The 16,824-nt window shown below is 38.4% G+C and overlaps 1 protein-coding gene across 1 annotated transcript; it reads left to right on the top strand.

Annotated features, from left to right (window-relative positions):
- Positions 1-2,559: 2,559 nt before the first annotated feature.
- LOC117338569 lies at positions 2,560-15,281 on the top strand. Its single transcript, XM_033899929.1, has 6 exons — positions 2,560-2,667; positions 5,477-5,561; positions 8,400-8,476; positions 11,199-11,298; positions 12,007-12,106; positions 13,003-15,281. The coding sequence occupies exon 6, from the start codon at positions 13,066-13,068 to the stop codon at positions 14,626-14,628; it is 1,563 nt and encodes a 520-aa protein (XP_033755820.1). The 5' UTR covers positions 2,560-2,667; positions 5,477-5,561; positions 8,400-8,476; positions 11,199-11,298; positions 12,007-12,106; positions 13,003-13,065; the 3' UTR covers positions 14,629-15,281.
- Positions 15,282-16,824: the final 1,543 nt, after the last annotated feature.

Here is a 16,824-nt window from a genome sequence, read left to right as displayed (position 1 = left end):
TACCACGAATCTGTAAATGGAGGCGACACTTCTCATAAAGGTCATATACGTACTCAATATATTAATACAGTTTACGATTCTTGACACCATAAACATATAGGTATTCACCGATTAACTTATATCCGTGTTATCATGTCTGATGACCTCATTCTTATGAGTCCAGACGTCACTCACATGGCCAGGTAGATAAATCGGTAACGGGTATATCTACCTATATCAAACATCTAATTGTACATTGGACGGGGCGTTTCATCTGATGTGATTTAACTGGATTATTATACAAGAATAAAAAAATATAATAGATTCAGATTTCATTGTGGATATATTACCTTTTCATCATAATCTCCTAACCCCTTGCTGTAAGCTTGAAGCAATACCCCGTCCATTACTGTAAGGTTGTAGTAATCCCCAACCCCTTGTTGTATGAATGTAGTAATCACATAACCCATTACTGTATGGTTGTAATAATCCCCTAACCCATTACTGTATGGTTGTAGTAATCCCCTAACCCCTTACTGTATTGTTGTAGTAATCCCCTAACCCCTTACTGTATTGTTGTAGTAATCCCCTAACCCCTTGATGTAAGGTTGTAGTAATCCCCTAACCCATTACTGTATTGTTGTAGTAATCCCCTAACCCGTTACTGTATTGTTGTAGTAATCCCCTGACCCCTTACTGTATGGTTGTGGTAATCCCCTAACCAGTTACTGTATTGTTGTAGTAATTCCCTAACCCTTTACTGTATGGTTGTAGTAATCCCCTAACCCGTTACTGTATTGTTGTAGTAATTCCCTAACCCTTTACTGTATGGTTGTAGTAATCCCCTAACCCCTTGTTGTAGGTTGTAGTAATACCCTAACCCCTTGTTGTAAGGTTGTAGTAATCCCCTAACCCGTTACTGTATTGTTGTAGTAATCCCCTGACCCCTTACTGTATGGTTGTAGCAATCCCCTAACCCGTTACTGTATTGTTGTAGTAATTCCCTAACCCATTACTGTATGGTTGTAGTAATCCCCTAACCCGTTACTGTATTGTTGTAGTAATTCCCTAACCCTTTACTGTATGGTTGTAGTAATCCCCTAACCCCTTGTTGTAGGTTGTAGTAATACCCTAACCCCTTGTTGTAAGGTTGTAGTAATTCCCTAACCCGTTACTGTATGGTTGTAGTAATCCCCTAACCCCTTACTGTATGGTTGTAGTAATCCCCTAACCCCTTACTGTATTGTTGTAGTAATCCCCTGACCCCTTGATGTCAGGTTGTAGTAATCCCCTAACCCGTTACTGTATGGTTGTAGTAATCCCCAACCCCTTACTGTATTGTTGTAGTAATCCCCTAACCCGTTACTGTATTGTTGTAGTAATCCCCTAACCCGTTACTGTATCGTTGTAGTAATCCCCTAACCCCTTACTGTATTGTTGTAGTAATCCCCTAACCCCTTGTTGTAAGGTTGTAGTAATCCCCTAACCCCTTACTGTAAGGTTGTGGTAATCCCCTAACCCCTTACTGTATGGTTGTAGTAATCCCCTGACCCCTTACTGTATGGTTGTGGTAATCCCCTAACCCTTTACTGTATTGTTGTAGTAATTCCCTAACCCTTTACTGTATGGTTGTAGTAATCCCCTAACCCGTTACTGTATTGTTGTAGTAATTCCCTAACCCTTTACTGTATGGTTGTAGTAATCCCCTAACCCCTTGTTGTAGGTTGTAGTAATACCCTAACCCCTCGTTGTAAGGTTGTAGTAATCCCCTAACCCGTTACTGTATGGTTGTAGTAATCCCCTAACCCCTTACTGTATGGTTGTAGTAATCCCCTAACCCCTTACTGTATTGTTGTAGTAATCCCCTAACCCGTTACTGTATTGTTGTAGTAATCCCCTAACCCCTTACTGTATTGTTGTAGTAATCCCCTAACCCCTTACTGTAAAGTTGTAGTAATCACCTAACCCCTTACTGTAAGGTTGTGGTAATCCCCTAACCCCTTGTTGTAAGGTTGTAGTAATCCCCTAACCCCTTACTGTAAGGTTGTGGTAATCCCCTAACCCCTTACTGTATGGTTGTAGTAATCCCCTAACCCATTACTGTATTGTTGTAGTAATCCCCTAACCCCTTACTGAATTGTTGTAGTAATCCCCTAACCCCTTACTATATGGTTGTAGTAATCCCCTAGTCCCTTACCGTAAAGTTGTAGTAATCACCAGCCCCTTGATGTATGATACCTAGCTCTTGTTTGTCTAATGGTAGTTTAACAACGGGAAGCTATGCAATCCCCCTTACCCATTATGTATGACTGTAGCTGCTCAAGGCAGGTATTATGTTTGTTACAGTATTACAACACCCCTGTTTTGCACTTTCCTACCCCTCCCCCAATGTTTAAAGCAATTTGGTGTACGTGCATTATCATCAATTTCTTTATCGTTGACTTCATTGAAGGTTGAAGGTACGTATTATCATGTGGTATGACAAAATGTATCCAATCAAACAACAGAAAGATGTATAAGTACTTCATATGACCATGTAGATATAAAGTATATATACCTGTATGAATTACCTTACTGTCCATTAGACGGGGGCGTTCTACCTGAGAAGAGAGAAGCTGAGAAATCTACCACAAGGCACGTCTGAAACAGCAACATACGAAGACATCAGTTCAACGTCAGACAAAACAGGTAAGATTGTTACTTATCCTTCATTCACAAGTTTAAATGAGATCGAAAAGAACAGTTATTGGTACGTTAGTTGGCTCAGTCACTAAGACGTTTGGTTGACGCATGCCTGAATGAAGTAGTTGGCTCAGTCACTAAGACGTTTAGTTAACGTAGGCCTGAATAAAGTAGTTGGCTCGGTCAGTAAGATGTTTGGTTGACGCAGGCCTGAATGAAGTAGTTGGATCAGTCACTAAGACGTTTGGTTAACGTAGGCCTGAATGAAGTAGTTGGCTCGGTCAGTAAGATGTTTGGTTGACGCAGGCCAGAAGGATGCTGTTGGCTCAGTCACTAAGACGTTTGGTTGACGTACGCCCGAATGATGTAGTTGGCTCAGTCACTAAGCCGTTTGGTTGACGTAGGCCCGAATGATGTAGTTGGCTCAGTCACTAAGACGTTTGGTTGACGCAGACCCGAAGGATGTTGTTGGCTCAGTCACTAAGACGTTTGGTTGACGCATGCCCGGAGGGTGTAGTTGGCTCAGTCACTAAGACGTTTGGTTGGCGCAGGCACGGAGGGTGTAGTTAACACAGTCTCTGATTGTGTGGCTAGCCAGTCTGTAAGTGTATAACTGCTTCCGTCCAACATTCCCCTGGGTGAATGGTTTGTTCCACTCCTCTGACCTAGATTGATCAAGTCTCTCAGTTTCCTTAACATGCGATTGGTCCCTGCGCCCCCCCCCCCCCTTCCTTCCGTCCTTGGAGTGCAGTTTTATTACATCCTTCAGTCATCCTTCAGTCTATGAGTGTATAGCTGGTTCTTTCCCTTTGTTCTTGAATATTTGGTTTGTTCCACCCATCTGTCCCCTGAGTGCAGGATTGGAAACATACATCTGCCTTTGAGTGTATGGATAGTTCCGTCCACATTCCTTGAGTGTTTGGATAGTTCCGTCCACATTCCTTGACTGTGTGGATATTTCCGTCCCACAGTCCTGGAGTGTTTGGATATTTCCGTCCCACAGTCCTTGATTGTATGGATTGTTCCGTCCCACAGTCCTTGATTGTATGGATTGTTCCGTCCCACAGTCCTTGACTGTATGGATATTTCCGTCCCACAGTCCTTGAGTGTATGGGTTGTTCCGTCCCACAGTCCTTGATTGTATGGATTGTTCCGTCCCACAGTCCTGGAGTGTATGGATATTTCCGTCCCACAGTCCTTGATTGTATGGGTTGTTCCGTCCCACATTCCTTGATTGTATGGATTGTTCCGTCCCACAGTCCTTGATTGTATGGATTGTTCCGTCCCACAGTCCTTGACTGTATGGATATTTCCGTCTCACAGTCCTTGACTGTGTGGATATTTCCGTCCCACAGTCCTGGAGTGTATGGATATTTCCGTCCCACAGTCCTTGAGTGTATGGGTATTTCCGTCCCATAGTCCTTGAGTGTATGGATTGTTCCGTCCCACAGTCCTTGACTGTGTGGATATTTCCGTCCCACAGTCCTGGAGTGTATGGATATTTCCGTCCCACAGTACTTGAGTGTATGGATTGTTCCGTCTCACAGTCCTTGACTGTGTGGATATTTCCGTCCCACAGTCCTGGAGTGTATGGATTGTTCCGTCCCACAGTCCTTGACTGTGTGGATATTTCCGTCCCACAGTCCTTGAGTGAATGGATTGTTCCGTCCCACAGTCCAGGAGTGTATGGATATTTCCATCCCACAGTCTTTGACTGTATGGATATTTCCGTCCCACAGTCCTTGATTGTATGGATTGTTTCGTCCCACAGTCCTGGAGTGTATGGATATTTCCGTCCCATAGTCCTTGAGTGTATGGATATTTCCGTCCCATAGTCCTGGAGTGTATGGATATTTCCGTCCCACAGTCCATGACTGTATGGATATTTCCGTCCCACAGTCCTTGACTGTGTGGAAATTTCCGTAACACAGTCCTGGAGTGTATGGATATTTCCGTCCCACAGTCCTTGACTGTGTGGAAATTTCCGTCCCACAGTCCTGGAGTGTATGGATATTTCCGTCCCACAGTCCATGACTGTATGGATATTTCCGTCCCACAGTCCTTGACTGTGTGGAAATTTCCGTCCCACAGTCCTGGAGTGTATGGATATTTCCGTCCCACAGTCCATGACTGTGTGGATATTTCCGTCCCACAGTCCATGACTGTATGGATATTTCCGTCCCACAGTCCTTGACTGTGTGGATATTTCCGTCCCACAGTCCTTGATTGTATGGATTGTTCCGTCCCACAGTCCTGGAGTGTATGGATATTTTCGTCTCACAGTCCTTGAGTGTATTATGTGTCCCGTCGCTATGTCCCTGGGTGTATGACTAATTGCGTCCCTTTGTCCCTGTGTATGTGTTTGGTTCCTGATTCCGTCCCTCTATCCCTGGTGTAGGGTTAAACCCCACGTCTCTCATTTGTGTATGTCCTTCTTTTTGTACAAATAGAAATCCCTCAGAATGAGAAGTATTCCCACTAAACTTCGTCGCAGAATTACACCATTTATACAATTACGTTAATGTTTTGCTACCGTGACAACTTAGGATTTAATAATCTCTAATTTTCCTACAATGCTTATGTTAAGAGCTTTGCGCCCCTAGCCACTATAACAATACTATTTGAAAAGCAATACCATCACGTGACAAAACGATATCCATAACGTAATCGTATGTTCCCGATCCAACCAATCGTAATGAAGTGTTGACACGTGCACAATGTTACTTTATAAGTAATATTTTATAGAACGATACAGACACACCCAACTGTATCAAATTTTCCATTAAACATTGGTTCTATATTTTTTTATTGACAGGTTGACAAAAGAGACCATCGAGATATTTACTACAAAATCAGCCTCAACAAACAGATAAAAAGTCCGTTTTAAGCCTACATAACAGGTATGTATATATTTTTTTTATTTTTGAATTGATATATAGTCAACCTTCGTTATCTCGAAGTCAGTGGGATAACACAAAACTTCGAGATATCCCGATTAATCTAAGTAAACGAGTATAAATTCTAAATTTTCGACTGTCGGAACTAATTTTATTTCGAGTTAAACAGGGTCTTCGAGTAATCAGAGCTCGAGATAACGATGACAGCTTGTAGATGACATATAATTACAAATGTTGGCTAGGATAAGGCGAAAACGACGATCATTTGCCTTAGATTTACCTTGAAGTCTTCTCATGATTTCTCGTCCGACAATGCAGTAAGATTATTCAAAGATAAAAACGTTAAATTTCTGCTATTGTAAGCAATATTATTATAAAACTAGAACACCAGTATTGTCTATATGTGGAAAAACAATAATGACAATTTAAACCGGTCATATAGAAAGGAAAGTTCACGTGGCGGTGTCAAAAACACAGAGGTGTTTTAGCAATAATTCAGTAAGGTGTGTACATTTAACAACACTATAAGCGTGGAATCTGACTGGTTCACTTGCATAATTAGCTATTTATAATACTATTATAGATATAATATGCAATATCATATTATTTATGAACCGTGGCTTAAGAATTCATGCCAAGAACCTGTGCTCGCGCATTTAAAGGGTGCCGGAACTTTTTTGCCAGGGATAAATTCATGTAACACCTACATACTTAATAAGGGGACATAACCCTGTCTTCCAAAATGTACTTGTCGTCTGCTAGCCAATGTTCAACATAATGGCTTATAAGAGGAAAACATCTGACATTAGATTCCAAACTGTTGATTACTGAGGCGTAAAAGAAAGGAATACAGTGGTGGTGAAGTATACAAAATAAGAATGAACAGATTCACAGTTTGTCATTCATACATGACGCATACAATTTAGGCTAGTAATCCGAATTTTCTGACGAGCTTACTACGTAGATACAAGGTATTTGGTAGGCCTAACAGTTAGCTAGAAACGTCTGCTGACGGGTCGTACCTCACGGTCGGTCCATATCAGTAGCAATTAGAATTGATCAGAGTTTAATGATTATAGAAGCCTCGTAATATTTAAAAATACAGTTATATAACCCGTCATCTGAAAAGGCCGTAAGACAGTAATACCGGACGTGAAACCAATTAAATTAAATAAATGAAATCATACAAGATGCCCTATTGGTCTCAACGGTCACCTAAGCCTCTTTGACCTCGTCCATCAACCCCTGAAGTTAAGTTGGGCCAACATTTGTATACCAACAAACTGCCTTCAAAAACTACTAATTCTAACCAAGTTATAATTAATTCCAGAAGAAATCACACAGATGGTATCCAACATGTGGTTTTCTTATAAATATAAACAATATGAGACTCAGGGTCATGAAATTTCCAATTTTGGAAAAGAACCTTAACACCCTCCCATCTAAAAGCGTATTTGATTCACATAATTTGGGTCTTTAGAGTTTTGTTTTGTTTTGTTTGTTTGTTTGTTTTTCAGTTTATTTAGCACTTTAGACCCCGCCCATCAGCTCATGAGGGTCAGTCAGGGTCAACAAATTGTTATCCAATGGTGATAATGTTTACCAAATTAGAATTAATTCCAATAGAAAAGAAACAAATAATAGTAAAAAAAATGTGATAGTAAATTTTACCCCTCTCCTCAGGGGTAGACTTGAGACCCCGGGGTCATAGAGTTCACAATTTTGGTTAAACACCTTCAGACCCTTTTATCTGTGAAGAATATTTGATATTGATAACAGTTTTAAGGCGAATGAGATTCCAAGCTTATTAAATTATGCACCGATGATATCACAGAAGCCAAAGCGCAGACTATGTATACATTCGGTAGTGAGTAATTGTATAATTTACATGTACAGTACATACATGTACAAAGATGATAAGATTTCGTCTTGAAACGATCGATATACATTTTCTATTGACTTATTGTTATTTTTCAACAAACAATAAAGATGCCGAATTGTTCCTTATTGATAATTTCTCCTATACACGCATGTATAGGTGTACACGAGAATATTGCAAAATGTCGTCGGTTTCGAGTTATATCCTCGATATAACTTTCCTCTTCCCTGTTAGTGTCAAATATATTAAGTCAGAAAATAAAATTGTAAGTAAATTATAGATAACAATGTCAAAATATTCATTTTAGCCTACCATCATCAGGTGGTGGGCTTTTCAAATCGCCCTTCGTACATGTACGGCCGTCGTCCATCTGTCACCCGTAAACAATCTTTATTGCCGCTGTTCTTCAGAAAGTATTTAATAGATATTTCTCAAATTTGGTTTTTGCTCCCTTTGGTCCCTTGGTGTGCAATTGTTTTTTGAGACTAATCAGAAAACAAATTGGCCATTTTTTTCAGGAGGTACTTAAGGGATCTTTCTCAAACACCATATATATATTTGGCTCCCCTTTGTAGCAACATAATATTAAGATATGTTAATATTGAGACTGATCGAAAAAATAAAATGGCCGACATGTGGCTGTCTTTGGATTTTGACATTCGAAATTTATTATCACTATTGCAAAATACTTAATGCACCTTTCATAAATTCCATATGTAGTTTTCCCCTGGTGCCTTGTTATGCAGGTTAAATTGGCGACAGCCGTCCATCTTGGATTTTGAGAGTTAAAGTTTGTTGTCGCTATTTCTTGAAAAGTACTGGAGCGATATTTCTCAGACTTCGTATTCCGGGGTCGAAGTTTAATATGACATAAAATTGCACTTTCTCAAATTAAGCTAACAATAAGTGTTTCATTTTTGTTACTTTCCGACCGTAATCAAATTGTGCTCTTTTTTTCTCAGTAAGGGCGCTAATTGTTGACCTGGGCCTGAAACTACGACATCCATTCTGTGCGAAAACATCCATATTGGACTTATCGGTGAGTACACATATGTTAAAGACTAAGTGTCGTCTGGATTATTTATTGACTTTATTCTCCTCGTAACTTAATGCATGAGTAAAGATTCGTAATTTAATAACAATCCCGACCGTTTTCACCTCTACTTGAACATTGTAATGTATCTCCGGAATCAAAAGTATCAAGATACACTTTTATCGACCGAGAACATCCGCATATCTTTTCATTCAAAATTATATATTTAATATAAATCTATATTGTCATAGGTGATTGACTTGTTGAATCAATATTGGTTTTGATACAAACGCTTGAATGAGTATTTATTTATGAGCGAAGAAATGTTAGACTATAGCCCTTTTGCAAAAGGTGGCCCTGACCAAACTAAACTAACTTGATGGAAGGGAAGTAACTCTAATTGATTCGTGCGTAAATGCTATGTTATATGTCACCCGGCAATGACAAAACTGTTACCTTGGAAAGTAGGTTATGCAAATATTAAATAACAAATCTGTAATAAACTTATTTAAAATGCATCTTATTATCGGGCTCTACTGTTTAATCAATAGTTTTTGTGCTTTAATGTGATAATAATAATAATAAAATGACATTCTTATTTAATTCAAATCTTGTCCTTCCGTAAAAAATATTTTAAACTACTTATTGAGAAAAACTGAAACTAACTTTTTCAATCTTCACATGTAGATTCTCCTTGATCCCTATTTGTGCCCAATCGGTTTTGAGTATGATCAATCTGAAAAACAAAATGGCCGATAGGCAGCCATCTTTGATTTCGAAAGTTGAAAATTGTTGTCGCTATTTTTGAGAATTCCTGGAGGGATATAGTTCCTCAAACTTTACCTGTATCACAGGCACTTGCCTCGTCTGACAACTGACATCTAATATTCTCGTCTGACGATATCCACATTATATATAATATGTAGGCGTGAGGATAAACGAGTCCGGTGTGTAATATTTGTGTTTTCGCAAACATGTCAGAAAAAAATAGGGTAGGTAGGTAGGAACATTTTTTTTCGGCATAGCCGTCTAATTTTGTTTTGGCCCCGGATATGACGCGACAGGTGGCGTTTCTTTCAAGATGAAGTACGTGATTGGTCAATGTAGCGGTCAATGCAAAATGCAGATACAGTTTAAAACGAAACAAAGTTAAAGGGACCTCACGATAAACCAATATTTATTTTGTATTTTCTATCATATTATTGGGTATATCTTAAAAAAATAACCTTCTGAACAATAACCATTCGAATTTGATGATGTATGTACATAAATACATCAATTATCAATTATTAAAAGGTTATCACTCTGAATATGCAAATTTTGTGACATATACGATAAACACATGCGCACAACAAACTAAAACACATGGAAACAAAAATGGCTTCCATTGTGAATCGACTGCGGTTGGAAACGATAACAGCTTCCGCAATGAAGAGAATAATAGGGAAATGGGTCAAACACAATCCTAGAATTAAACTTGGGAATCAGTACAATAGATTGTAACAGTAGGCTAGTATTTACACAAACTCTGTAATATTAACACAAACTCTGTAATAGTTCCACAAGCTCGGTAATATTTACACAGTCTGTACCGGTACATCGCTACTGTCACTATACTATATGAACAGTGTTTACACTTATTTACACATAAATATGTGTGCCGTAATATATACAGAACGTGTTATTTAACATTTAAACCACTGTATAATATCGTTTTCCAACTAACCCAGACGGAATATAGATATCGCCTTGTAAACTATCGTCTGTTTGTGTTGCCACGATTTCAAAACAGTCACGTAATAATTTAAAAATAATTTCCGCGCTAAATTAAGAGGGGGATTTCCAACTAAATCGAGTGGTCAAGCTGGACATAGGGATTGACTGTGAACATTGGGACAGCACAGAAACATAACTGGAAAGGAATAAAACGCGTAAATTCAGTGAAAATTGCAACGTTTATCGTGATGTCCCTAGGGTTTAAATTGAATGCAAGCTGAATAAGTGGATGCATCTATTCAAATGACACATTTGCAGTCCTATTATCACCAAAAATGATTCAAACTGATATAATTTTGTAATCCGTGCTGAAACTGCGTAGTTATTAATTAAAATGTAGTTCATTAATTTATTTCACCAGTAGTTTTACATTATAACCACCAGCATTAAAACTATGCCGTTTATCTGTTTTAAAGATATTTCTTGTTATATTTGAAATAGTTTTTACTAAGGTTATATTGACATGGAAGCCTGACTAATAGTCCTTCAAAATGACCAATTAACTTCAGTGTAGGCACACTAATATAGGATTGGTAGGGTTAGCGGGAACACATGTTTCTTTAAGCCTTAGTCTTTATTTGCGTTGCTTGTTCGTCAATTCAATTTTGAGTCTGACCGAAAAACAAAATGGCCGACAGGTAGCCCTTTTGATTTTGACGTTTCTTATCGTTATATCTTAGATCTGTTTTAGAATTTAGAGATCTCTAGCGGAGGCAGTGATTTAAATTTAATTAATTCTCCGCTCTGTTGCACAGTGTAAATTCAAATACCTATAAATGAATGAGCACCGTAGGAACACAAGCAGACACAGGCTACAATTATGTGTTAAATGTCTACATTATTGATTAAGAATTGGATTTAGTACTGCGATAATTAGATTCATTTTCTAGTGACTATTACAATTTGTTGCAGAAGAAATGTGTTTATTGTTTTACTTTATTATTCCAAACAGGTTGTAACCCCTGTATCTTAGAGGACATCATTCTTCAACACAGAGCTGGGCAAAGGAGCATATAGCATTTCTATAGAAAAGGCTTTGATAGGCTGAGTCTGTGAGTATCCCTCGGAAGGTCATCAACGAATTTATCATGTGGTAACATTAGCGTTGTTTTTTAAAAGTCTCTTTCTCTAGCGTTAAGTTACCATCTAATACAACATTTTCTAGTTTGTTGCTTTTGTCATCCCGTGAACAGTCAGTGTTTCTAAAAATCAGGGTATTAGTGTAGTAGCTGGTAACTACCTATGAGAGAGTTACTTTCGTCTACAAATTTGACCTAATTATGCTCTTTACGGACAACGTTAAGATATTTTCAAGATTTCTTATATGGCGCTTTTCAATAACACAGAAAACGTAAATATTTCAAAGCTACGAAAAAACTTCGTATTAACGTCAACGATAACGTCCGTCCTTCGGTCTGTGTCTGGTGTACACTATATCTTATGATACGTTGGGTGTATATTGCAACTAAAAATCCGCGATGACGTTTTGCTCATTTGATGTCGAATCTGATACAAAAAACGAAATGGCTGAAAGTTGAAGTTTGGTATCGGTGATGAAATATTCTATGTAAGAAGTCTGTTTATACTTGTGTTGATAATACAATATTTTGAAAGCTTGGTATCACAAGAGAAAAGATAATACTTACATAGAACCAATAAAGAACAGTCATTGGGCGGGGCCAAGATTCCTCTTGGATCTTTTCATGTCATGTTCCATTTTAGCCATAAAATGTTTATCATCGTACTTTTATTTCAACCAGGTACTACATTCTTGTCGCTCAGAGGATATCGATTTTTGACAACGAGCTGGGGAACGTAGCACATAAACTTTATTTTAAAATACTTCAATAGGCCAAGTCTGTGAGTATACAGGGTCAAAATCTATATTCTATTTGTCTTTTGATTGATTTCTCTTTCTCAAGTTTAAAGTACACATGTAACCATTAAATACAATCATTCTATATTGGTACTTTTATCACCCCGGAAACAGTTATTCGTTTTAAAACAGGACATTCGTGTAGTAGCTGGTGGCTACCCCCTTATAACATATAGCAGTATGGAATAATTTGTACTTATTCTCTTCTACAAGTACAACGTATTATCTTGTGTGTACAACTAATTACCTTGCACATGAAATATTATTTTATATGTACAACTTACTATCTTGTACACATGATTTATTATTTTGTACGTAATAACTTATCATAATCTCTTTGTCCGGAGGCTGACGGTAAGTTCTGATTAAGATACATAAGTTTATATAGACACGTACAAACGTCATCTATAATAATCAAATTACCGCGGATTATGCATCGACTAATATGTTCTATGTCTGTATGTTAGAGTCATCAGTCCGTTGAAACCAGAGGGGCAGTGATAAGAACAATATCTCGACAACTTCGGTTTTTTTGGGTCAAGGTCAAGGGCACTGATACATTTTTCGTGGTAGCCAGTAGGGCACATATATTGCTAACGCAATACCAGGTATGCTTGTATGTGAGTTTTAGATTCAAAGCGCACGAATATTTCGGGGGTTTTTGTTTTTGGTTTTTGTTGTTGTTTTTTTTATCCGTATTATCGACATGTAGTATGTTTAGGCAATGATTCGGGGTTCGTTCAGTTAAGTCTGACGTACATCTGAACTCAGTTCTGTTCTATACGGACAACGATTTGAGATTTTTAGGAATCCTATATATAACTGTACCTATAACAGTGTAGATGTGTTTTACTTATTCCGTCATTTCTTTGTTATACAGATACAACAAGAGGATCCCGTGTGTCGCCGAACTCCATCTTATCACGCTAAATTACTAACAGTCATGGCTTCAAATCTCGGCCGCTCAATTATCAAAGCACAAGATCCTGTAAGGCCTAAGGGGCATCAAAAGTGTCAGGCCCATAAACAAAACGACGTGCTATTATTATGTCGGGACTGTAAGATGCTTATCTGTATAACGTGTTCTATAAGTAATCATAAAGAACACATTGATAGCTTTCAGGAACTAACAAATATTAAAACAGAGCAAAATAAAATAATTCAGGATTTTTTGGATGAAACAGACAACGTAAAAATTCCAAAACTAAACAAGGAAATTTTATCTTCTCGAACAAAAATATCTTCACGTAAACCTATGTACGATAAACTTCGCAAAAACATCATCGACAACAACGACGAGTGCAAATTAGAAATGGACAAAATCACCGAGGAGTACATTACTTTGTGTGATAAGATGGAGGTAGCGGACACGGACCTCATCCAGACACACATCACAGACCTGGAGAGGAGGTTGAAAACTTTGAAGGAACTCTCAACAGAATATAAACAGACTCTCCAGACAGGAAATGTTGTACTGAAGTACGACTCGGTATCAGAAATCCGGGAACTTGATTCCGACATCCCACCGACACCTAACATAGACATGGCCGAGTTTACTCCGGATGTGGACAGACAAAGTCACCTGAAACAGGCCCTCGGGAAGTTGAAAATTCCTGCTGACCCTCTCCGGTACACACTTCCTGACAGTCCAACCGTCATATCACAGTTCTCATACCCGGATAACATCTCATCGATCTGTCCTACATCTGATGGACGTGCGTGGCTATGTGACTACTACACCGACACAGTAAATCTCATAAACAACAAAGGTCAGGTCATACAGACGATACAACACCACAGTAACATCAGGAACATCAGTCTGGACCCCACCACAGGTCGTCTGTGGTTCTGTTGTAGGGATGAGAGGTCTATCTGTGAAGTATATACACCATCTACACCAGTCACAAGGTTTACTATAGAGGATTACCCAGCCTGTCTGTGTGTGACCAGGGAGGGTCGGGTAGTGGTGGGTACAGGGGGTAGACAGGGGTACAAGATGATGATATACACTGTAGACGGTCAGGTGTTACATACAACCATTGTGGAGAGGTCAGGGACGGGGGGAGTACTGTCAATATCACAATGTAGCGTTACAGGTAACATAGCTGTAGTGAGTTATAAACATATCAGTGGGGACGACAATGATCCAGACAACTACAGGCGTCACATCATTGTGTACAACCCAACACTCCAGCCCCTGGTCCACTACCGGGGGGAGGGGATAGAGGCCCGGGGGAAGGGAATACAGGTACAGAAGTCAGTCACACCAGACAAGTTTGGTCCAATCACAGTTGTATATGACAGTAAGGGTAATATTGTTATTGCTGACAGGACAAGGAAAACAATAGAACTGATAAGTGGAGCAGGGAAGTACATAAAAACACTTCACACAAACAAAGGACGACAGTGGGTAGTAGGTATACAGAAGGGTGATGTGTTGTGGTCACGCTTAGAGTTAGATACAGGAGAGTTGGGACTAAAACTCCTCAAGTATTATACTGACTGAGTGACTCAATCCTGAGTGAGGATACAGACAATTTATATCAGTGGACTTAAACAACATTAACTTGATATTTCGATATCATTTTACTTTTATCAACATTTATCTACACATTCACTGAGGCATGTAATTAATGTTGGAATGTGTTGTTGTTATTTTTTTCATGTGTTAAAACACCACAATTATTCGAAGGATGTTCAGCAAAATGTTCTTCGATTTTAATTTTATTAAATTATAAATTTTGATATTTTAACTGTTTTGGAATGTGTGTAATCTTAGTTGACTTAATACATGTGTATTGATTTGGTTTGGATCGTGTAACCACGTCACTGTGATGCATTTCAACTGCTGATAAGAAATCTGAAATCAACATCCCTGTATCTGTTTTAGGTGTATAACCTGACTCCCCTACCACCTCTAGTCGATCGTCCCAAACCTGTTTTACCCACAAATACTTTGAAGCTGAATGACCAATAAATCCTTTTTTTTTTTAAAGTTTACATGTACATGTCACATGACATTATCAGTAGTACCACCATTGTCACTGTATATAATGTGTCTCCAATCTACTGTGAGTAGGTGATGACCAAGGCTAGTCCTGTTGTGTATCAATCATTTGTAAATATTTATGGTTTTGTTGTAATAAAAGTTTCTAAATTTATACTGAATTTTTGTTTTATATCATTTTAATTAATCAGGGACGTACATACAGGGATTAAAAACTCTCTCTCTCTCTATGTTAGTAACGACATAAAGAGATGACATCGAGTTAACTATACGTTACTGTGAACAAATTTCCCTTAAAAATCGTGTAAGCTTTTCAATTTTTGACGACGTAAAAGCTGATTAAATTACACGGGCACTGATTAAGTTTTTGTAGCTAATGACTTGGAGATAACTGCTTAACATTTGTATAAATAGTCGCTGATGTGCGTCCCTGAATTAATAAATTTGGTAGTCCGAGTTGACAGTATATGAGATACAGGAATTCGATAGTCCGATATGAGAGAATCTGAGATACAGGAATTCGATATTCCGATATGACAGTATATGAGATACAGGAATTCAATATTCCGATATGACAGTATATGAGATACAGGAATTCGATAGTCCGATATGACAATATATGAGATAAAGGAATTTGGAAGTCCAAGTTAACAGAATATGAGATACTGGAATTCGATAGTCCGATATGACAGTATATGAGAGACTGGAGTTCGGTAGCCCGAGTTGACAGTATATGAGAAACAGGAATTCGGTAGTCCGATATGAAAGCATGTTAGATATAGGAATTGGGAAGTTCGAGTTGATAGTATATGAGATACAGCAAATCGGTAGTCCGAGTTGACAGTATATGAGATACAGAAATGAGATACATGTATTCGGTAGTCCGAGTTGACAGTATATGAGATACAGAAATTCTGTAGTCCGAGTTGACAGTATATGAGATACATGTATTCGGTAGTCCGAATTGACAGTAATAAGATACGGAAATTTGGTAGTCAGCGTTAACAGTTTATCAGATACAGGAATTCGAAAGTCTGATATGACAGTAAAAGAGATACAGGAATTCGTCAGTCCGAATTAACGGAATCTGAGATACAGGAATTAGGAAGTTCGGGTTGACGGTTTATGAGATACAGCAAATCGGTAGCCAGAGTTGACAGTATATGAGATACAAGAATTCGATAGTCCGATATGACAGTAAATGGGATACAGGAATTCGATATTCCGATTTAACAGTATATGAGATACAGGAATTCGGTAGTCCGATATGACAGTATATGAGATACATGAATTCGATAGTCCGATATGACAGTAAATGAGATACAGGATTCGATGTTCCGATTTAACAGTATATGAGATACAGGAATTCGGTAGTCCGATATGACAGTATATGAGATACAGGAATTCTGTACTCCGAGTTGACAGTATATGAGATACAGGAATTCGGTAGTCCGATATGACAGTATATGAGATACAGGAATTCTGTACACCGAGTTGACAGTATATAAGATACAGGAATTCTGTACTCAGAGTTGACAGTATATAAGATACAGGAATTCGATAGTCCGATACGACAGTGTATGAGATACAGGAATTCGGTATTCCGAGTTGACAGTATATGAAATACAGGAATTCTGTAGTCCGAGTTAATAGTATATGAGATACAGGAATTCGGTTGAGATTATACATAACGTG

This window comes from Pecten maximus, chromosome 1 (genome assembly GCF_902652985.1).
Source record: "Pecten maximus chromosome 1, xPecMax1.1, whole genome shotgun sequence".
In the NCBI taxonomy this organism is placed as follows: Eukaryota; Metazoa; Mollusca; class Bivalvia; order Pectinida; family Pectinidae; genus Pecten; species Pecten maximus.
The sequence above is the reverse complement of the archived record's forward strand: the minus strand, read 5'-3'. Positions and strand labels throughout refer to the sequence as shown.

Coding starts and splice junctions, on each gene's coding strand:
- LOC117338569 (XM_033899929.1), top strand. CDS start 13,066: ATGGCTTCAAATCTCGGCCGCTCAATTATCAAAGCACAAGATCCTGTA.